Genomic DNA, 18,156 nt, shown 5'->3' with positions numbered 1-18,156 from the left:
CTTGATCAAGAAATGTAGTTATTTTCTTGATGAATAGCCATCACAGATAAAATATCAAGATTGCAAAATATGAACTGACCAAAGATAAAAAATTGTCATAAAAGCAATATTCTCATTAAAAATGTAGTAACAATGTAAAATGTGGTTGGTGATAAAAATGTATGTGCATATAACAAAATACAATTGTTTTCTACTAACCAAATGAGAGAATAAGATCGTGTCATAAAATAACCTTTCTTGTTTGTTTGCATGTTCATCAGCTTTTTTGCAAAATCATCAACCTTGAAATATTGACCATATATGTATATAGTAAAAGGATGTAGAGATACACACATATGTAAATATACTTAGAGAATGTTTCCTAAAAGACATTTCTAAAAGAAAACCAACAGTAGTTATTTCTGGAGAGTAGGAGTATAAATTCAATAGTTTGGAGACAGCTTTAAATTTTCTTTTATTCTTCTGTGTCTTTTGAATAACGAATGATAAACATGAATTATTTCATCATAAAATATAGTTAATAAATGGACACAAAATGTTGAGAAACATTTTTAATAATTATCAACAGCATGATGATCTCTAGCATTTGGGACAACAACATCATATTGGGAAATTACTTTAAGTTGTTATCTATGTGACTCAAAATTGGAAACTATATAAATAACTCAAAGGACAAATGGTCAAAGAGATGCCACTTACAAAACTTTATACAATGTCACATAATTAAATTAACAGTTAAACTAATGATAAGTATAATGACATGGGAGGAAGTGTTATAATAATTCAAGTCAAAATCAGGACACAAAATGATATTATATGGTGATTTCAGTGACAAAATTAACATGTTATGAACAAAAACTTGAAATAGAACAATCATAACATAGTATGTTGGAATTATGGGATACTTTTCAGATGAAATTTTTAGAAGTATCCTGGTGACTTCAGGGTAAAATGAACATCTCTGAGTAACAACAGGAATCATTTAGATTATAGGCATCATTAGGAATTTTATAGCATGTTGAAATCACAGGCAGAGATGCTCAACATTCTGAGTTTAGTCCCACAGTACAGTCAAGAGGGTAAACAGTTTCCCTCAATTATGTCAACTTCAAAGGTGTCCCGACATTTGTTATATAATGGTGTCAGTAAGACTGACATTGAACAAGGGAGGTTAAGTAAAAGATTGTCAAAACAGATTTTTATAAAGCATATTTCATCCAACATACTGATGGAGTCAGAGATAAAGGGGTCAGGGGCCCAAAAATGAGTGAACTGAACAGAGAATACTTTCTTCCAGAGGGATTTTCCAACAAGTTAATTATAGTGGAATAGTGTTTTCCAGATTTCAAAGCACATAGATAAAAAAATCCATAACACATGAGATACATGTGTGTATCTGTGTGCATATACAATCTTTTAATTCTTAAGGAAACTCAGGATCAGGTAAGGCAACTATTTCCACTCCATTTTTCATATGAAAGCTAAATTATGAGACAGTTAAGTCACTTGCCCAAGGAAAGTTCAAGTTCTGCAGTTTTCAGTCTTGGTAGGAATCAGAATTTTTTAAGGACATTTAATTTTTACTCCCCAAATGCAAAGGCTTTGTTGACCCAAGGCAGTTAGCTTCTGAATCAACAGATAGCTCTGGGAGAGGCTTGGGCATCTGCGGATTTACCAAGAGTCAAAGAGGATTGAAGGCAGTCAGAGGTAACATAACATGGAGCAAAAGCAAGGCATTCAGAGTTCAGCCCACCGATCTTCCAAAGCTGTCACTTCTTTTCTTCTCTTTGCAGATTCAGCCCTTGTCCTCAACTGCACCTTACTTTCAGCCAGTAGTATTACGATGAATAGCAGTGTGACTGAATTCATTCTCCTTGGGTTGACTCGGGATGCAGGAAAGCAGAAGGCAGTATTTGGGGTCTTCTTGATTCTTTACCTTGCGACACTGTCGGGGAACTTTCTCATTGTAGTGACTATTAAAACAAGCAGGACCCTTGGGAGTCCTATGTACTTCTTCCTGTTCTATCTGTCTTTTGCTGACGCCTGCTTCTCTACAACCACAGCCCCCAGATTGATTGTGGATGCCCTTGCTCACAAGAAGACCATTTCCTACAATGAGTGCATGACTCAGGTCTTTGCAGCCCATTTCTTTGGGTGCATGGAAATCTTGGTGCTCATCCTCATGGCTTTTGATCGCTATGTAGCCATTTGTAAGCCCTTGCGATACACTACCATCATGAGCCGGCACGTGTGCAGTGTTTTGGTGATTCTAGCCTGGGTGGGATCTTGTATCCACTCTTCGGCACAAATTTTCCTGGCTTTGAGATTGCCTTTCTGTGGCCCCAACGTGATTGACCACTATTTCTGTGACTTGCAGCCCTTGTTGAAACTTGCCTGCATGGACACTTGTGTGACAAATTTGCTAGTTGTTTCCAACAGTGGGGCCATATGCACGGTGAGTTTCATAATCCTGCTTACCTCCTATGTTGTCATCTTGTACTCTCTGCGTAACCACAGTGCTGAAGGAAGGCGAAAAGCCCTTTCCACCTGCACCTCCCACTTTATTGTGGTTGTCTTATTTTTTGGTCCATGCATATTCATATACACACGCCCACCCACCACATTTCCAATAGACAAGACAGTGGCTGTGTTTTATACAATTGGGACACCCTTGCTCAACCCTCTGAGGAATATGGAAGTGAAAAAAGCCATGAAGAAATTATGGTGTAGCAAAGTATGACTTCTCTTGATACAGGATATTTAGGGATTCTAATGTATATTTCCTTTTTTTTTCTAATGTATATTTCCTTAAGAGATTGGTTTTCCTTCATGGACAGGAAAGATGAAATATTCTCATTGGGGGAAAATCCATTAAGGAATTTAATATCACTAATATTTTATATATTTAATTGAATTATCATAAATAAGTACGAGTGAATATACATCCTTAATTCTGAAAGGATTGCATTAGAATAGGATAACTTAAAGTCTGTAACCATTTTGAACCACCTTGCTGGCCCTTAGTTGAATTCTATTCACCTATGGCCATATTTACATGATAATTTCACCTCCTGTGCAATTGTCTTCAGAAAGAAATGCACTGACTAGTGAGTGACAATGATTTTGTAGTGTGTGTATGTGTGTGCACACACTAATTCTTTACAGATTTTATTCTCATCGTTAAGAACTTGGACATAGAGCTAATCCATATGGAACTGGAACTTAGAAATGAAGGTAGTGGTCTTGACTACCTGGGACTTAGCGATGATGTTCTGAGAAATTCTGTGGTGGAATCTGTGCCTGAGCCTGACTCACTGGGGCATCTACATGGATGGACCCTCAAACTCCCAGAAAAGCTGGAAACCTCAGTGAAAACCTGGACTGTCACTGGAAAAAACTCTCAACGTTTGGTGAATGGTGGGAGAAGGAGAGTTTTACACTTGGCAGTGATGGGCGGTATCTGCCAGTCAGCTGCTTTATTGGCAGGGTCCTTCCCCTTCATGTTCACAGGGAAGGGGCAATGTGGGTGTTTGGCAGCAGGAATATGCAGAAGGATGAGGGGTAGAAAGAGGGCTGGAGAACTATGTACACTGTAGAGACAGAAAAGGTGAATGGAAAGTGGTAAGGTTAAGAAAATATGTTTATTAGTGCTCAAAAAGCTCTGGGAATTCTCTTCTCATGCTTAGATCATAGAGATCCCAGATTCCCTTAGATTTTAGATAAGGTCTCAGGTGGGAGGGGGGGGAGAAGTGGTCAGGGGACAGAAAGGTCTTACTTGACCTGGTAACTTAACAAATTGGCTGACTCTGCTTCTGGCAAATGTTGAAAGCTTTTTATTTGCCTTCCTTTTGGGGACTTTTTGTAGGCTGTCTAATTTTAGTATCCTTGATGTGGGAAGAAGGTTTCTATTTCTTATGATAACTGATGACTCCTTGTTAGCCCTCAGAAAGCCAGTGGTTACCTTCCAAATTCTGTACCCTTCCCAATGAACTCTTTTTGGCTGGTCCCTAGAAGATCTCCTTACAGCTTCTCTGTGGCATCTATCTAGTTGTAGGATACTTCTGTTGACCATTTCCTTTGGTTTGGAAATAGGCATAAGGTGATTAAGACACACAGTTCACATCCATTGTGTCTACTCAACATTTCAATATTAATTCCTTGCTACATGAGAAAGGTTACATTATAAATAATTTCTGTGAACACTGGACCCCAAGATAATTTATTTTCATTTAGAAAGTGATTGTACATTACTCTGAAATGAGAAATATTTACTTCTTTTCACATAAAAGCTAAAATCTTAAGAATAAAAATTTGTATAATATAACCTTATCTGTAAATGAGAAAGACTTCAAGTGAACTGGGTGGAGATTGACCTTGGGAAGGAGTAATGAGGAAAGGCGAAAGGGAGTCACTCCAAGTATAGGAACAAGAGAAAGGAAAGGAAGACAGAAAATAAGTCTTTTCATTGGTCAGAAGGAAAAATGACTTCATCAAAGTTTCAAGATGCCTCTTATAAAATCCTTGTGTGATTTCAGTGACGAGGAGAGATGTGTCTGTTCTCTCCTCTCTACATTTAGGTTGGAATCCTTCTGTGCAAACAAAAAGACCTCAGCATCCGGGACAGAATCATCACTAGGGTTCAACAGACAATGGACATAGTTAGTATTGAGGTAATTATAGCATCAGCCACTTTAAATAGCTGGACAACTGAGGAGGGTCTGTAGGAATCTAACAAGTGATAGGTAGTTACAGAGTTCTGTAGGGTATCATAGAGATCTGTCACCCTCGTCCTTTCTTCACCACATGAATCAGAAGGAGTGGATCAGGTTAGAAGCTAGAATGATAGGGTTTGAACAGTAAAACACAGTTAAGTAATAATGGCAGTGTCTTAGGTCCCCTGAGCTTCTAAGCTGACCTCCAGTACCTAAAAAATTAAAATAAAAATTTCCAGAAGAAAGACAGGATTTTTTAGCTGGGAATTCCAGCAAAAGTGCTGAGATTGCATATTCTACGGGTCAGACACCTCTCCCTGAAACAATCACTGTGGTAAAACAACAAAAAGTTCTCTGTGTTCAGATCCAGGTGAATGGGTGACTCTATGATCTTCTCTGGGACCTCTCAGGTGTTTGGGTTCGATTAGCTATAGTCTGATCCGATATGATCTTGAATGGGACGGTGGTGCTCTTTCCCTGGTGGCCTGTCGTCCAGCATGCTAATCCGGGGTTGTTCTCATGGCAGAAGTGTCTCAGAGAGCAAATGAAAGTGCACAAACCTCTTGAGGCAGAGGCTCAGAACTGGCGTTCTGTTGGGGTGTCTACCACGTTCTATCGGTCAAAGTGAGTCACAAGGACTTCCCAGACTCAGAAAGGGTAGGTCTGCAAAGTTACAAGGAAACCAGTGTAGATACAGGGAGGCTAATAACTGTGGGCACAGTGTAATAAATCTGGCCCAAATGCTTACCACATGCCAGGGAGTTTTCAACGTGTTTTGTAGAATTTAATTGATTTCATCCTCAGCAGTGCCTATACTATACTCTAGGTCTTTGTTCATTCTGGTCCCATTACCTGGAATGTCCTTTACTTTGGCTAACTTGGAAACATCTTACTCATGTTTTCAGACTCAACTTCAACGTCATCTCTTCTAGGAAGCTTTTCGTTGGCCCAGATGGCTCAGCCAAAGTCTCTTTATTTACACTCCCTTAGTACTTGTAAATTACATCTCAACATATTCATCACATTTTGTTGAATTTAATTAATTTGTGTACCTTTCCATGGCTTTTACATTTCCTATCTCCAGGGAATTGGCATAGAGGAATTTAGAAGCGTGAGGTTAAACTGGGCTTTAAACTAGGCTTAGAAATTTATCTGGAACAATTCACCTGATCTCTTTGTATCTCAGGTAGCTCATCTGCCAAACGGGAGCACAACAGTAGTGAATGTATAGATTTGTGGCAAAGATGAGATGAGTTAACATTGATAAAGTGCTTAGGGAAGTGCCCGCGATATGATAAATGCACAATACCCTTCATTATTATTGCTTATATTTGCATGATCACAATACACATAATCAGTAATGTTTCAATAAACTGAAATATTTTTAAAACTCTTCAAGGAACTTAAAAAGCAGATGTCTTCTTTCCGAAACAATAAAGATGATGTTCTGAAAAATATTGCTTAGAGAAATTAGTTGAAAGGGTTCAAACATGGGACTGAGCAGGATATATATTTAGTGCTTCACTGACAAGTTACACCAGGGAGAGTTAAGTCACTCACAGGAAAAGTTTCCTTTCTTCTCTCATTTCCCAGCTTCCTTTCAGTTGGGTGCAAGTGATTTTATCTGCCTGGCCCCTGTGGATTACTACAGCTTTGTGATATATTTGCTCTTGGTTCTTCCCCCCCTTCCCCCCTCCCCGTCCCCCCAAATCTTTGACTATTCTCACATATATATTCAACCACATGGAGTTTAGAATCAGTTTGTCAGTTTCCATGAATATCATCTCCAGAGATTTTGATTAGGAGCTCACTCAATGTGTCAATTAATTGGGAAAAGTTAACAACTTTCAAATGTGAGTTTCTCCTATCATGAATCGTAGAACTCACCTTACTCAGTTGTCATATGTCTTTTTGTGAAGACGTTTAGTCTGCTTTTTGTAATTTTTGTTACATCTCTTAGTTTGATGATGAAGACCATTTATTTTATTTTTTAAACTTGTTTATTGTGCTTACATTTGGAAGTAATATTGTGCTTATTTTTGACCAAGATTTTTAATAAACACTATAATATGTCTGTTGATTGTGTTGGTTTTGCTAAGTAGATGAACACATCACCCAGCAATGAATTCTGTTGCTTCATTTTCGGTTCTGATTTTGCCTTATTTCCTTTTTACTGTTACTTCATTGGCTGACACAGAATTTCCAAAGTGACAGCCAATGGACTGGAATTCACCTGAAAGTTTGTAAATTTGTTTGATCCCAAATTGTTGTTTAGAATAAGACTTTACCAACCTTTAAAAAATTCAGCCATCAACATATTCAAATCATTAAAAGTTATTTGAAATATGGATGCCTGGGGCGCCTGGGTGGCTCAGTGGGTTAAGCGTCTGACTTCGGCTCAGGTCATGATCTCGCGGTCCGTGAGTTCAAGCCCCGCGTCGGGCTCTGGGCTGACAGCTCGGAGCCTGGAGCCTGTTTCAGATTCTGTGTCTCCCTCTCTCTCTGACCCTCCCCCGTTCATGCTCTGTCTCTCCCTGTCTCAAAAATAAATAAACATTAAAAAAAAAAAAAGAAATATGGATGTCTGATTTGTCTTAAAAATCTGAGTGTGGGGCAAATTTGGATATATGCTCCCCATAGGGTGACAACAGAGCCGAGCTTAGTCTGGGCAGACTCTAATAGGGGACAGGATTTGCTCCCTTTCGGTAGGGAACAAATGTTTTACATTTCTTCTTAAACATCTTTGAACAATTTGACTTTACTCAATTTTTAAAATCTTCCTGGTATCTGTAGGTATATGAGGTTGAGAACTTGGCACTAAGACTCTTAGTAAAATATATAATAATAGCAGTTATAGAAGATGGCCTTATTTCTGAATTTAATGGATTACTCTTCTAATTAACCGGGACATTTTCTTTAGGCTTCTGGAACACACCCTTTCATCAAGTTAAAGAGATTCATTTTCCTTTTAGTTGGTTGTGCTTTAATTATAATTCAGTTTAAAAATTGACATCTCAGAAATAGCCCCTTTTTCTTTTAACTTTATTATTAGAGTTATATAAATATAACTTTATTATTAGAATATCCTGGTACCAGAAATCAGTAAACTAAAGATTGTATTGGAAAGCAGAATAGGTAAAAAATTTCCAGACCTTATGTGCTAAAATGTATTTAATGAGAAATAGAGGCATGCTGTGACCTGAGAACTTATTTAATCATCTATAAAAAACATGTGAACAAACTGGCAGGTAACCCTAAATTATAAGTTGGCACAGTCACAAAAAGCTCTCAACAATAGAATAAGAAACATGAAACTAAAGCTAGCATCGCACTGTTTCTTTGATTGACGTTTATCAAGGTATCAAATCTCACACATCACAAAATATGAAGTCTTGGACCTCATTCCGAGGACGTTCCTAGTGTTTATATTATGCGACTCTAATAAAATAAAGATTATCCTAAGCTTTTTCAAAGACCTAAGCCATCACATTGTTGTGGATTTTTCTTCTGTATTGATACATGGAAAAAAATGAAAAACTATAAAACTAGGAGGAGTACTTTACTGTGAAATAAAGATATTTCTAAATGTTTATTTTGAGAGAGAGAGAGACAGAGAGACAGCAAGTAGGGGAGGGGCAGAGGGAGAGAGAGAGAGAGAGAGAGAGAGAGAGAGAGAGAGAGAATTCCAAGCAGGCTCCACACTGCCATCATGGAGCTGGAGGTGGGACTCAAACCCACGAACCATGAGATCATGAGCTGAGCTGAAATCAAGAGTCAGATGCTTAACCGATTGAGCTACCCAGCACCCCTACTATGAAGTATTTTTAAATGGTACTGTAAAATTCCTTCTACAATCAAAACTGAAAGAACAAATAGAAACTAGCTGCAAAAGCTTTTTACACTTTGCCTCCAACTCCCCTATAGCACAAAAGTTAAAGTCATTCAGCCTTCCTGGAGAATTTCTGGCTCGAGGTTATTTCTAAGAAACCAAAACAACATTTGTGCTCTTTGCGGTTATAGGGAGCGTTAGCTGTCTCCACACGACATAATCTGACCCCTGTGTACATTTCTCACCTTGCTTCTTGCCACTCTACGTGGACCACTATGTTCCTTGAAAATACCATGGTAGTCCTGTTTTAGAGTCTCCCTTTCTAGAATCTCATCGCACTCATCCTCACGTGCCGTTTCCTTCTGATCATTGCTGTCATTTATTGGTGTTCTCATCATTAAAAGTATTAAAGTTATTAAAAGTATTAATATATTTCATCACTTTTCCTCAACAATCAGCTGAAATGCTATGGGCTAATAGAATCCTTCTCTTCCTACCCAATATGAAGGACCCTCCACAAAATAACCAGAGCCTTCCATTTCCACAGACTCTGTTCTAATGATCACTCCCTGCCTTTTGTTTGTTTGTTTTTAATTACTTATTGATTATCTCCTTGTTCCCCCCAACTATCTGAACTTGGCTGTTTGGGCAGGGGAGTGGGGAAAGCTCTTCCATTCTATAATCATTCAACAGACATTTATTGAAAACCTAACAGATGCCAGGCATAAATAAAACAAAAGTCCTTCCCACAAGATGTCCAGTACCGAGAAAGCTGGCAAGTAGCCAAAGTCAAATGACGTTTATGTAAAAGCAATTATACTGTTGATCATTTTTACTAAGAAAATAAGGAAGATGTCGGCGTAGGGCTTACGGTAGGAGTGGAGGAATCTTTAACAGAGGTGTGAGGGGGGAGGCTCTATGAGGTGATAGTGCTTCATCTCTTAGTTTGAAGCTGTAAATTAGGGGGAAACAGCCACCTGAAGAGGAGGAGGGCTTGCTCTCAGAGAGAAGCAAAAACTTGAAGAGCTGTGGGGGCAGGTGAAAAAGTCCCACAACTGCTGACGGACAGTGAAGGAGGAGGTGAGGCGCTCCAGATGTGGACTTAGAGGCAGTAGAAAGATTAAGTGGAGAATTTTACCACAAGGCAGGATGCTTCTAAAGGCAATGGGAAGCCAAGGAGGGTCGAAATCAGTAGCAGATCATAATCCTTTAACAAATCCATGGTCCTTAAATCCTAAATCATAAAGAACTTTATATTGTTAAGAAATCCCTCTGGCCGCTAGTGGAGAATGGGCAGTTTATTTCTCACACGTGTCTGAAAGAATTCCTCTTTATGGGAGTCATGATGCTCTTAGCATGACACGCACCTGCCAACAAAAGCCCCCCCTTTCCCCCACAGTTTCCCCATGGCATTTTTCACCTCTGCGTTCCTCAGGGTGTAGATCAGGGGGTTTAACATGGGCGTGATGATGGAATCAGACACGGCCATTGCCTTGTCTATGGGGTAAGTGGCCACAGGCCGCACGTACAGGAAAATGCAGGGCACGAAGAACAAGACGACCACAGTGAGGTGGGAGCCACAGGTCGACAGGGCTTTGCGCCGCCCGGCAGAGCTGCAAGACTTCAGGGAGCAGAGGATGACCACGTAGGAGGCCACGAGGATAAGGAAGATGATCACACACATCACCCCACTGTTGAGGATGACTAAGAGACCCAGGGTGTGGGTGTCCATGCAGGCGAGTTTCAGCAATGGGAACAAATCACATATGAAGTGATCGATGACATTGGGACCACAGAAGGGTATTTGATACATGAAGAGAAGCTGTATTGCTGCGTGGATAAACCCCCCCACGCAGGCGCCTCCCAGCAGCAGGCGGCACACCCGAGGGTTCATGATGCTCGGGTAGTGCAGGGGCTTACAGATGGCCACGTAGCGGTCATAGGACATCACGACGAGAAGGATGACCCCCACACCACCAAAGAAATGCTCCGCAAAGAGCTGGGCCATGCAGCCTTCAAAGGAGATGGTAGTTCTCTCGGAGAAGGAGTCCACGATCGTCTTGGGGGCAATGACAGAGCAGTAGGTGGCGTCCATGAGGGACAAGGAAGTGAGAAAAAAATACATAGGTGATCTCAGGCTCTGACTTGTGATCACGGTTACCACCATGAGTAGGTTCCCCAAAACCGTGGACACGTACAGGATTAGAAACACAGCAGAGAGCATTTTCCGCAGCTCTGGGTTCTCTGTGATGCCCAAAAGAACGAATTCAGTCGCATTGTTTGGATTCTCCATTTATTGGGTGCTTATATGAGCTCCAGCTGGGAGCTGGAAAACCTAAAAATGCAACATATGATTTATAATTAGTGATTGTTGGCCTCATGTCTTTCCAGGACCTCAGGGACCTTATTATTTGTTTGTATTCATTTATTCACTATCCAAGCATTTGGATCTTAACAACATGCTAAATGAAGAGTTGAAAAGATAGATACTTCATTCATGCCAGCCTCTCCCATGACATTTCTCCTCTTTCTTTATTTAAATGGTTCTTCCATGTGATATAGTTTTCCTCTTCCTTTTCCTCCCTTTCTTCTTATTAATAGCCACATTTTTTGAGTGCTTATCTTACTCCAGGTACTAGAATAACCCTATGATGTTTTTTTGTTTGTTTGTTTTGTTTTTTGTTTTTTGTTTTTTTGTTTTTTGTTTTTTGTGTTTTTTTTTTTTACAGATGATGGAGCAGACCCTCAGAGTTTAGGAGACTTAGCCAAGGTTGCACAGCTCGTAAGTGGTGAAGCCAGAACATGGGCCATACTTTCTGACTCCAATATCAGTGCCCTCAAATATCAATATTGCTTCCTTAGTAATTATTCTGTGAGTTTATCATTTGCTAATCAGTGTGCTAATTACAGTGCGATATATTATCCTGTTTTATCTTCAAAACAATCTGAAGTGGGTTATGCTTCCAATGCTCTTTTCCAGATGTTGTGACAGTTCCATTGTAATTCTGTAATTTACCCATCAGTATTAAATGCTCAAAATATACCTAAAAGTTGTGGTTGTATAATACCTGGGTAATATACCTAAATTGAGTAAGATTATACACAGTGATAGTTGATGGGGGGTGGGAGGCAGAGGGGGGTGGGTGATGGGTATTGAGGAGGGCACCTTTTGGGATGAGCACTGGGTGTTGTATGGAAGCCAATTTGACAATAAATTTCATATTAAAAAAAAATAAACAGTGATGGTCCAGCAGATCCAGGTCACAACAGACTGACTCAATCCTGAACCAGCCCTAAGTCATTCCTTTTGGTTTCCTCTGTTCCCAAAATGGAGCAAAGTTTCCCGGGAACATAAATGGCAAAAATTAGGCAATTCTGCTCTCCTTTTAAAGAAATGTAACACATCTTGGGAAGTTAAATCTCTTACAAGAGGTAAATCTCTTACTGGAATTTTGATTGCACAGCTCAAGTTGCTAACTTCTATGTTTCACTACTTCTTAAGAGAACAGATGATACGGTGTTTCAAGAAAGTTACTGTTGCAACCCAGAAGAAAAGCTGCAGTGAAGACGTGCCTTGTATACTACTGGGAACTACTTTTTAAAAAAATTCCTTTACTTTGAGAAAGAAAGAAAGAGAGAGAGAATGGGCATGAGAGGAGGAGAGGCAGAGAGAGAGAGAGAGAGAGATGGAGAGAGAGAGAGAGAGAGAGAGATGGAGAGAGAGAGAGAGAGAGAGAGAGAGAGAGAGAGAGAAGAGAGAGAGAATCCCAAGCAGGCTCCACATGGGGCTAGATCTCACAACGGTGAGATAATGACCTGAAGCAAAATTCAGAGTTGGACGTTTAACCCACTGAGCCATCCAGGCGCCCCACTCCTGGGAATTTTTAAACAGAGGATGGCTGCTATACCTTAGGAATTTTCGAGAGTATAGCTTCAACTGATGCGTGGAGTATACCACTGTGTGAACGCTGAGAAGCTCCTCACACAGTTCGGCAACCCCACCCCACCCCACCCCACCCCATGCACAAAATGCAGAGCGCCCACAGGTGACCGTGGCAGTGCCATTTATTCACATTGCTTAACTTCCTCCTCTCCCTCCTGACCCAGGAACTGAGATCTTTCTTGTAAGGATGCTTGTGAATTACAAGGAACACTGACTCCAGAGTCAGGGAATGAGATGTGAGTTTTACTCCATGTTGTGTCACTAATGTGGTCTGCCATTTGGGCATGTTGCTGGCATCTCCCAGCCTCAGTGTCCTCACTTGCAATATAAGGATGGCTCACTAGATGAGTAACAACAAAGGACTCTGTTGCCTTCTCACAAAAGCGCTCATCTCTTAATTGATTGTATTGATTGTTTAAGCCCCTGGGTACGTTTTCTTAGAGAGGCGATTCATTTCATGTTAAAAAAAAATTGAGGGGCACCTGGGTGGTTCAGTTGATTGTCAGCCTCTTGATTTCAGCTCAGGTCATGGTCTCGGGGTTCGTGAGTTCGAGTCCCATGTCTGGCTCTGTGCTGGTAGCAGAACCTGCCTGAGGTTCTGAGAGAGAATCTGCCTCTCTCTCTCTCTCTCTCTTTCTCTCCCCGTCTCTCTCTCTCTCTCTATATATATATATCTCCCTCTCTCAAAATAAATAAATAAACTCTAAAAAATTGGAAAGCCACCACTGTAAGTAATATCTAATGTTCCATTTGTCTTATGGCTTGGGGCTTGAGTGACTTCATATCCATACAGTACAGAATTGAATTTTTCTTTTAACATTCAGCCCAACACCAGCACCTTCCCCCTTAACTTATTCAGCTTCATTTCTCCGTTCTCCTCATTTTGTTTATTCCACTGTCATCCCATCCACTTCCTGCCAGACTCCTAGCATTTCTTTCCACAGCTGCCTTTCTGTTTGCAGGGAATGTCACTGGATCCAGACCCAGCAGACCGGCCACAAAGTCGCAGCCAGGCCACTTACTGGCTTAGTGATCTCAGCCTCTGTAAGCCTCAGTTTCTGCAGTAGCACAATCACTAAAACAGAAAGACATACATAACTCACAGAATAATGGACATAAACTCACAGGATGAGAGAGGGGCCAGAGAGAAAGACCTCAGAGGGAAGGAGAAAGGGAAAGAGAGGGAGGGAGAGAGAGGAGAGAGGAGGAAGCTGAATTGGAAAAAAGCCATCAGAGAATCTCTTAGTAATTCTTTCCAGAATGCCTATGAGCAGTTTTTAGAAAACTACACATTTTATTTTCCAGTTTTCATTTCTAAATAAACATTCATTCATTTAATGTTGAAAAATTTTCTCAAAAGGAAACCAAAGTAGATCAAGCAAAATAACTTAATCTGATTCAGGTGTGCACTCAAGTTCATAATCAGGGTTCCTTATTCAGAGAATAAGTATTGCTTACAGATAAAGCAAACAAACAGGTATCGAGTGCGAATTACTGACATACTTTAAGAGTAATAGACATGTATGTACGTATTTGATGTGATTAATTCAATTAATGTTATATTCGAAAATAATTTCTAAGCTATAATTCTATGCAATAACTGAAACCTACATATGAAATGCTTACACCAAATAATGGAGATGATTCTTAGAGCTTAGATTTTACAGTTGGTCAACAATGGAGAGTGGCATAACTAAAGATTCTAAGGTCACTTAACCTAAGATCTTACCCAACTCAGGATTGTGTCACATGAAGTAAGTTCAGAGAGTCCAAGAACCAGGTGCAATTTTTCTCACTTGGTTTTTCTAACCGTGGAGGCAAAGTCTCTAGGACATAAACAAGGGAAAAGCCATCCACTTATTACTTCTTGGCCAAATTTGTAGAACTGGGATTTGTATTGCTTTCAAAGAGAGAGTTAAACAGGAGACTTAAGTGGTTATGATCTTAAGGAGGAAATAACCTTTCTCCAAGGGATTACCAAGGGATTTACATTCTCTCCAATTAAGGACAACTGCTGAAAGATATCCAAGTACAGTGCTTACCAAATCATTCAGGTTTCTTTTTGAACCCTAGTTGATTGTATTCTTAGGTCAACGTAGACACGGCTCTTGTTCAACTTCTTAGAAGATACATTATGAAATTAATGTTCTCCTTTTGGCAAAGAGGATCTGTTTGGGCAGCTGTGACATACCACAGACTACATCATTCTAGTTTCATCCCCTGAGGCCGATTTTCCACTGATAAAGGTGCTAACCCCCGAGCCAGTGAATTCTCATCCATCTGCAATAACAATGTGGTATTCCCAGGGGACAGGATCATTGCTGGGGTCAGACCGAGCCGCTTCACAGCAGAAGTCGAGGTCAGTCTCAACAATTGAGTCATTTGTTCCTGCACTGTGACCTGTAGGGTAGTTATAGGGGAGCCACATGTGTTAGCATCCAACAGAGCCATGGGTTTCATAACAGGCATTTTTTCCCTCCCTTTGGAATAATCTTTGTAAATCTTAAGAAGTTATTCAATGGCAGTTGTTACTCTTGAGCAGTTCCACAACATAAGTGGAAGGCCGAACTTTGGTTCTATAAAAGAATTCCTAACCTATCAAGGTTCTCTACTCTGAGACAGTCAAACTGACTTACATTATCTCCTAGGGTCCTACTTTTTCCTGATTTTCTGTTGACAATTTTTAATTTTTGTGTCTCATTCATAATTATTTTGGCACCCTTCCCCCACTGAGTTCGTGGTGACTCCCATTCATTGGTTTCGATAAAACATAAATACTATACCCTGCGTTAAATGGTATTTTTTTAGTACTTTTCGAGTGCTGAATGTTGAACTGTTCTTACTTGTATTCCAGCCTCCCAGGCAGGATATGACTATCAAATGGCAGAAAGAGGCCAGGAATTTTATTATTATTATTATTATTATTATTATTAATTATTTTAAGTAGACTTCATGTTCAACACAGAACTTAGCATGGGGCTTGAATTCATGACCCTGAGATCAAGACCTGAGCTGATATCCAGAGTCAGATGCTTAAATAACTGAGTCACCCAGGTGCCCAGGAATATTTTATTCTTTTTTTTAATGATTATTTACTTACTTTGAGAGAAAGCACATGCAAGCTGGGGAGGGGCAGAGAGAGAGAGAGAGAGAGAGGAGAAGGAAAGGGAGAGAGAGAATCCCAAGCTGGTTCCAAGTTGTCAGAACAGAGCCTGATGTGGGGCTTGATCTCACAAACCCTGAGACCATGACCTGAGCTGAAATCAAGTGTCAGATGCTAACAACTGAGCCACCCAGGTGCCCATGTATTAGTTTATTCTTACTCCAGTTTCTGCTGCCTCTAATTTGCAGCAACAATTGCAACTTTTGTCTTTTTTTAGTAGTTATGTATTGCATGTAATATATTACAGGAATAAGACTTTTTTGAGGCAAATATAATTGCCCAAAATGGAATAAACAAAGTGATCCTTAATACCCAGATTCCCAGCAGTGGGGATGTCACTTTCTAGCAATAACAGATCTTCAGCAGATTCAAAGGGTAAGAGGGGGTTGAGAGACGCATGATGCTTTTGAGAAAGGTATTTTGAGAATTGAACATAAAAGATAACATTCAGAGAATCTTTACACGTTACTCTGTCACGTATGTATTTTACATTTTCATGGAGGGATATTACTGCTGAAAGTTACAGGTAATGAAGTGTGACAATTTTGTCACGATTTTCCAAACAGTAAGTCAAATTATTTTTTAATGACCAAAGGTATAATTGAAGTTGAATTAACAAAAATTATCTACGGGAACTTATGCCGCAAATAATGCTATAGTATAGTACACGGAATATTAGATTGAAGTTTAAACATATGAATTGCAATACTTCATGTGCTACTGATCAGCCGTAGGTCCTTGGGCGTAAAGCAATTATTAATCTTCTCTAAGTCTTATTTGCTCATCTGTTGCTAAGAGCTGAAAGGGATGGTCTCTGAAGTCTCACCTTCCAAATCCCTCAGGAGTATAAGCGATGTGAAGAACCCAGTTTCCATGGAAACACCAAGATGTAGGGAGTATGCAAAACGTGGCTTTTAGCATTCCACCGTATCTTCTAAAGTGTAGGTGGGTGGAAGAGAGGTCAAGGGAGCCCATGCAAGGTGCTGAATATAAGCTTAAAATATGCTCTATAGCTGGTCACAAGAAAAAAAAAATCACTTTGTTTTCCAGGTAGGAAGATCTTTAAAGGCTTTATTAATGTGGTAAAGGAAAGAAGAGGCAAAATGGGAATTCCTTGGTAACTGGAATGACGTCCATCCAGGAATAGAGTGACCATTTTATCTGATACTCAATTTTCCAAATTTATTAAGTAACAGAAATTTTAATATGTTTTAAAATGTTCACATGGTTTATAGTAATTTATACATAATGAGATGTTTTGAAGAGATGTCTGAAGTTCTGTGTCTTAGTGACATGTTGACATCTAGTCTAGATCTGTTCAATTTTAGTTCAATTTGTTTTCACTACATGTGACCAAAGATCTGAATCTACCGAGGTTTTTTTATATTTTATTTCTAGGGGCGCCCGAGTGGCTCAGTTGGTTAAGCGACCCACTGCGGCTCAGGTCATGATCTCGCGGTTTGTGAGTTCGAGCCCCGCGTCGGGGTCCGTGCTGACAGCTCAGAGCCTGGAGCCTGCTTCAGATTCTGTGTCTCCCTCTCTGCCCCTCCCCTGCTCACATTCTGTCTCTGTCTCTCAATAACAAATAAACGTTAAAAAAAAGTCATATTTTGGTTCTACACATGTTAGAAATCTATTCTTTCCAAAAATATTTATGGAGTAACTACTATGTGCCAGATCTATTTTAGGTGCTCGAGATAAAACAGTGAACAGAACAAAGATTCCTGACCTCACGCGCTTAGATTCTAGTGAGGGAAAGAGAAAAATTAACAATAAACACACGAGCAGATGGTTTGTTTCGTTACAAGTTTACACGTACTGTGGAAAAATACAAAGGGGAGGATGGTAAGGATCATCAGGGCTGGGGGGGCGGGCAGCCTGCAATGGTGCTGTGTTGTGTAGTATTGTATTTTATAGTGTTTATTTTTACTGAAGTATAATTGGCATACAATATCCTAGTGGTTTCAGGTGCATGTTATAGTGATTTGATATTTTTATACATTATGAAAATGATCCTCATGGTAAGCGTAGTTTCATTCTATCACCATACAAAGTTATTACAACATTACCGACTCTATTTCCTGTGCTGTACATTATATCTCCATGGCTTACAGTCTGCAACTTTAATTGGTGGTCAGAGTAATCTTCAAGGAGGACATCCTGTTTGAATAAATACTGAAAGAGAGTGAGGGTATACACTGAAGAAATAGGTTGGAACATTTGAGACCAGTGAGATTGGAGCCCAGAGAGTACCAGATGAGGTCAGACGGGGAGTGGTGGGTTCGGATCATGTAGGTCACATTAAGTGACTTTAGTTTTTTTTTTTTAACGTTTATTTATGTATTTCGAGAGGGGACGGGGACACAGAGAAAGAGGGAGACAGAGAATCCCAAGCAGGTTCCGCACTGTCAGCACAGAGCCCAATGTGGGCTTGATCCCAGGAACCGTGGGCTCATGACCTGAGCAGAAATCAAGTCATACCCTCCACCAACCAAGCCAGCCAGGTGTC

General features: G+C 39.9%; 2 protein-coding genes across 3 annotated transcripts; one reads left to right on the top strand and one right to left on the bottom strand.

Annotated features, from left to right (window-relative positions):
• The first annotated feature begins 1,840 nt into the window (after positions 1-1,840).
• Positions 1,841-9,866, top strand: LOC128311670 (olfactory receptor 4C11-like). 2 transcript variants are annotated; one of them, XM_053202609.1, is made up of 2 exons: positions 1,841-2,724; positions 9,719-9,866. In XM_053202609.1, the coding sequence occupies exons 1-2, from the start codon at positions 1,844-1,846 to the stop codon at positions 9,744-9,746; spliced, it is 909 nt and encodes a 302-aa protein (XP_053058584.1). In that variant the 5' UTR covers positions 1,841-1,843; the 3' UTR covers positions 9,747-9,866. The 2 variants fall into 2 exon arrangements, with proteins under 2 accessions (XP_053058584.1, XP_053058585.1); XM_053202610.1 differs by lacking the exon at positions 9,719-9,866 and having other exon boundaries at positions 1,841-2,740.
• A 26-nt stretch (positions 9,867-9,892) lies between these two features.
• Positions 9,893-10,834, bottom strand: LOC106986216 (olfactory receptor 4C6-like). The gene has a single exon (XM_015084388.3). It carries the CDS (start codon positions 10,832-10,834, stop codon positions 9,893-9,895), a length of 942 nt encoding a protein of 313 aa, XP_014939874.3.
• Between the last annotated feature and the right edge of the window lie 7,322 nt (positions 10,835-18,156).

The sequence above is a fragment of the Acinonyx jubatus genome, chromosome D1, assembly GCF_027475565.1.
Source record: "Acinonyx jubatus isolate Ajub_Pintada_27869175 chromosome D1, VMU_Ajub_asm_v1.0, whole genome shotgun sequence".
Taxonomy (NCBI): Eukaryota; Metazoa; Chordata; class Mammalia; order Carnivora; family Felidae; genus Acinonyx; species Acinonyx jubatus.
Note: the sequence above shows the minus strand (reverse complement) of the source record. Positions and strands in the feature narration are given on the sequence as shown.

Bases quoted from the DNA above. Each gene is read 5' to 3' on its own strand.
- LOC128311670 (XM_053202609.1), top strand. From the start codon at position 1,844: ATGAATAGCAGTGTGACTGAATTCATTCTCCTTGGGTTGACTCGGGAT. The intron at 2,725-9,718 runs GTGTAGCAAAGT...TGGGAAGCCAAG, and splicing joins AAAGCCATGAAGAAATTATG to GAGGGTCGAAATCAGTAGCA.
- LOC106986216 (XM_015084388.3), bottom strand. From the start codon at position 10,834: ATGGAGAATCCAAACAATGCGACTGAATTCGTTCTTTTGGGCATCACA.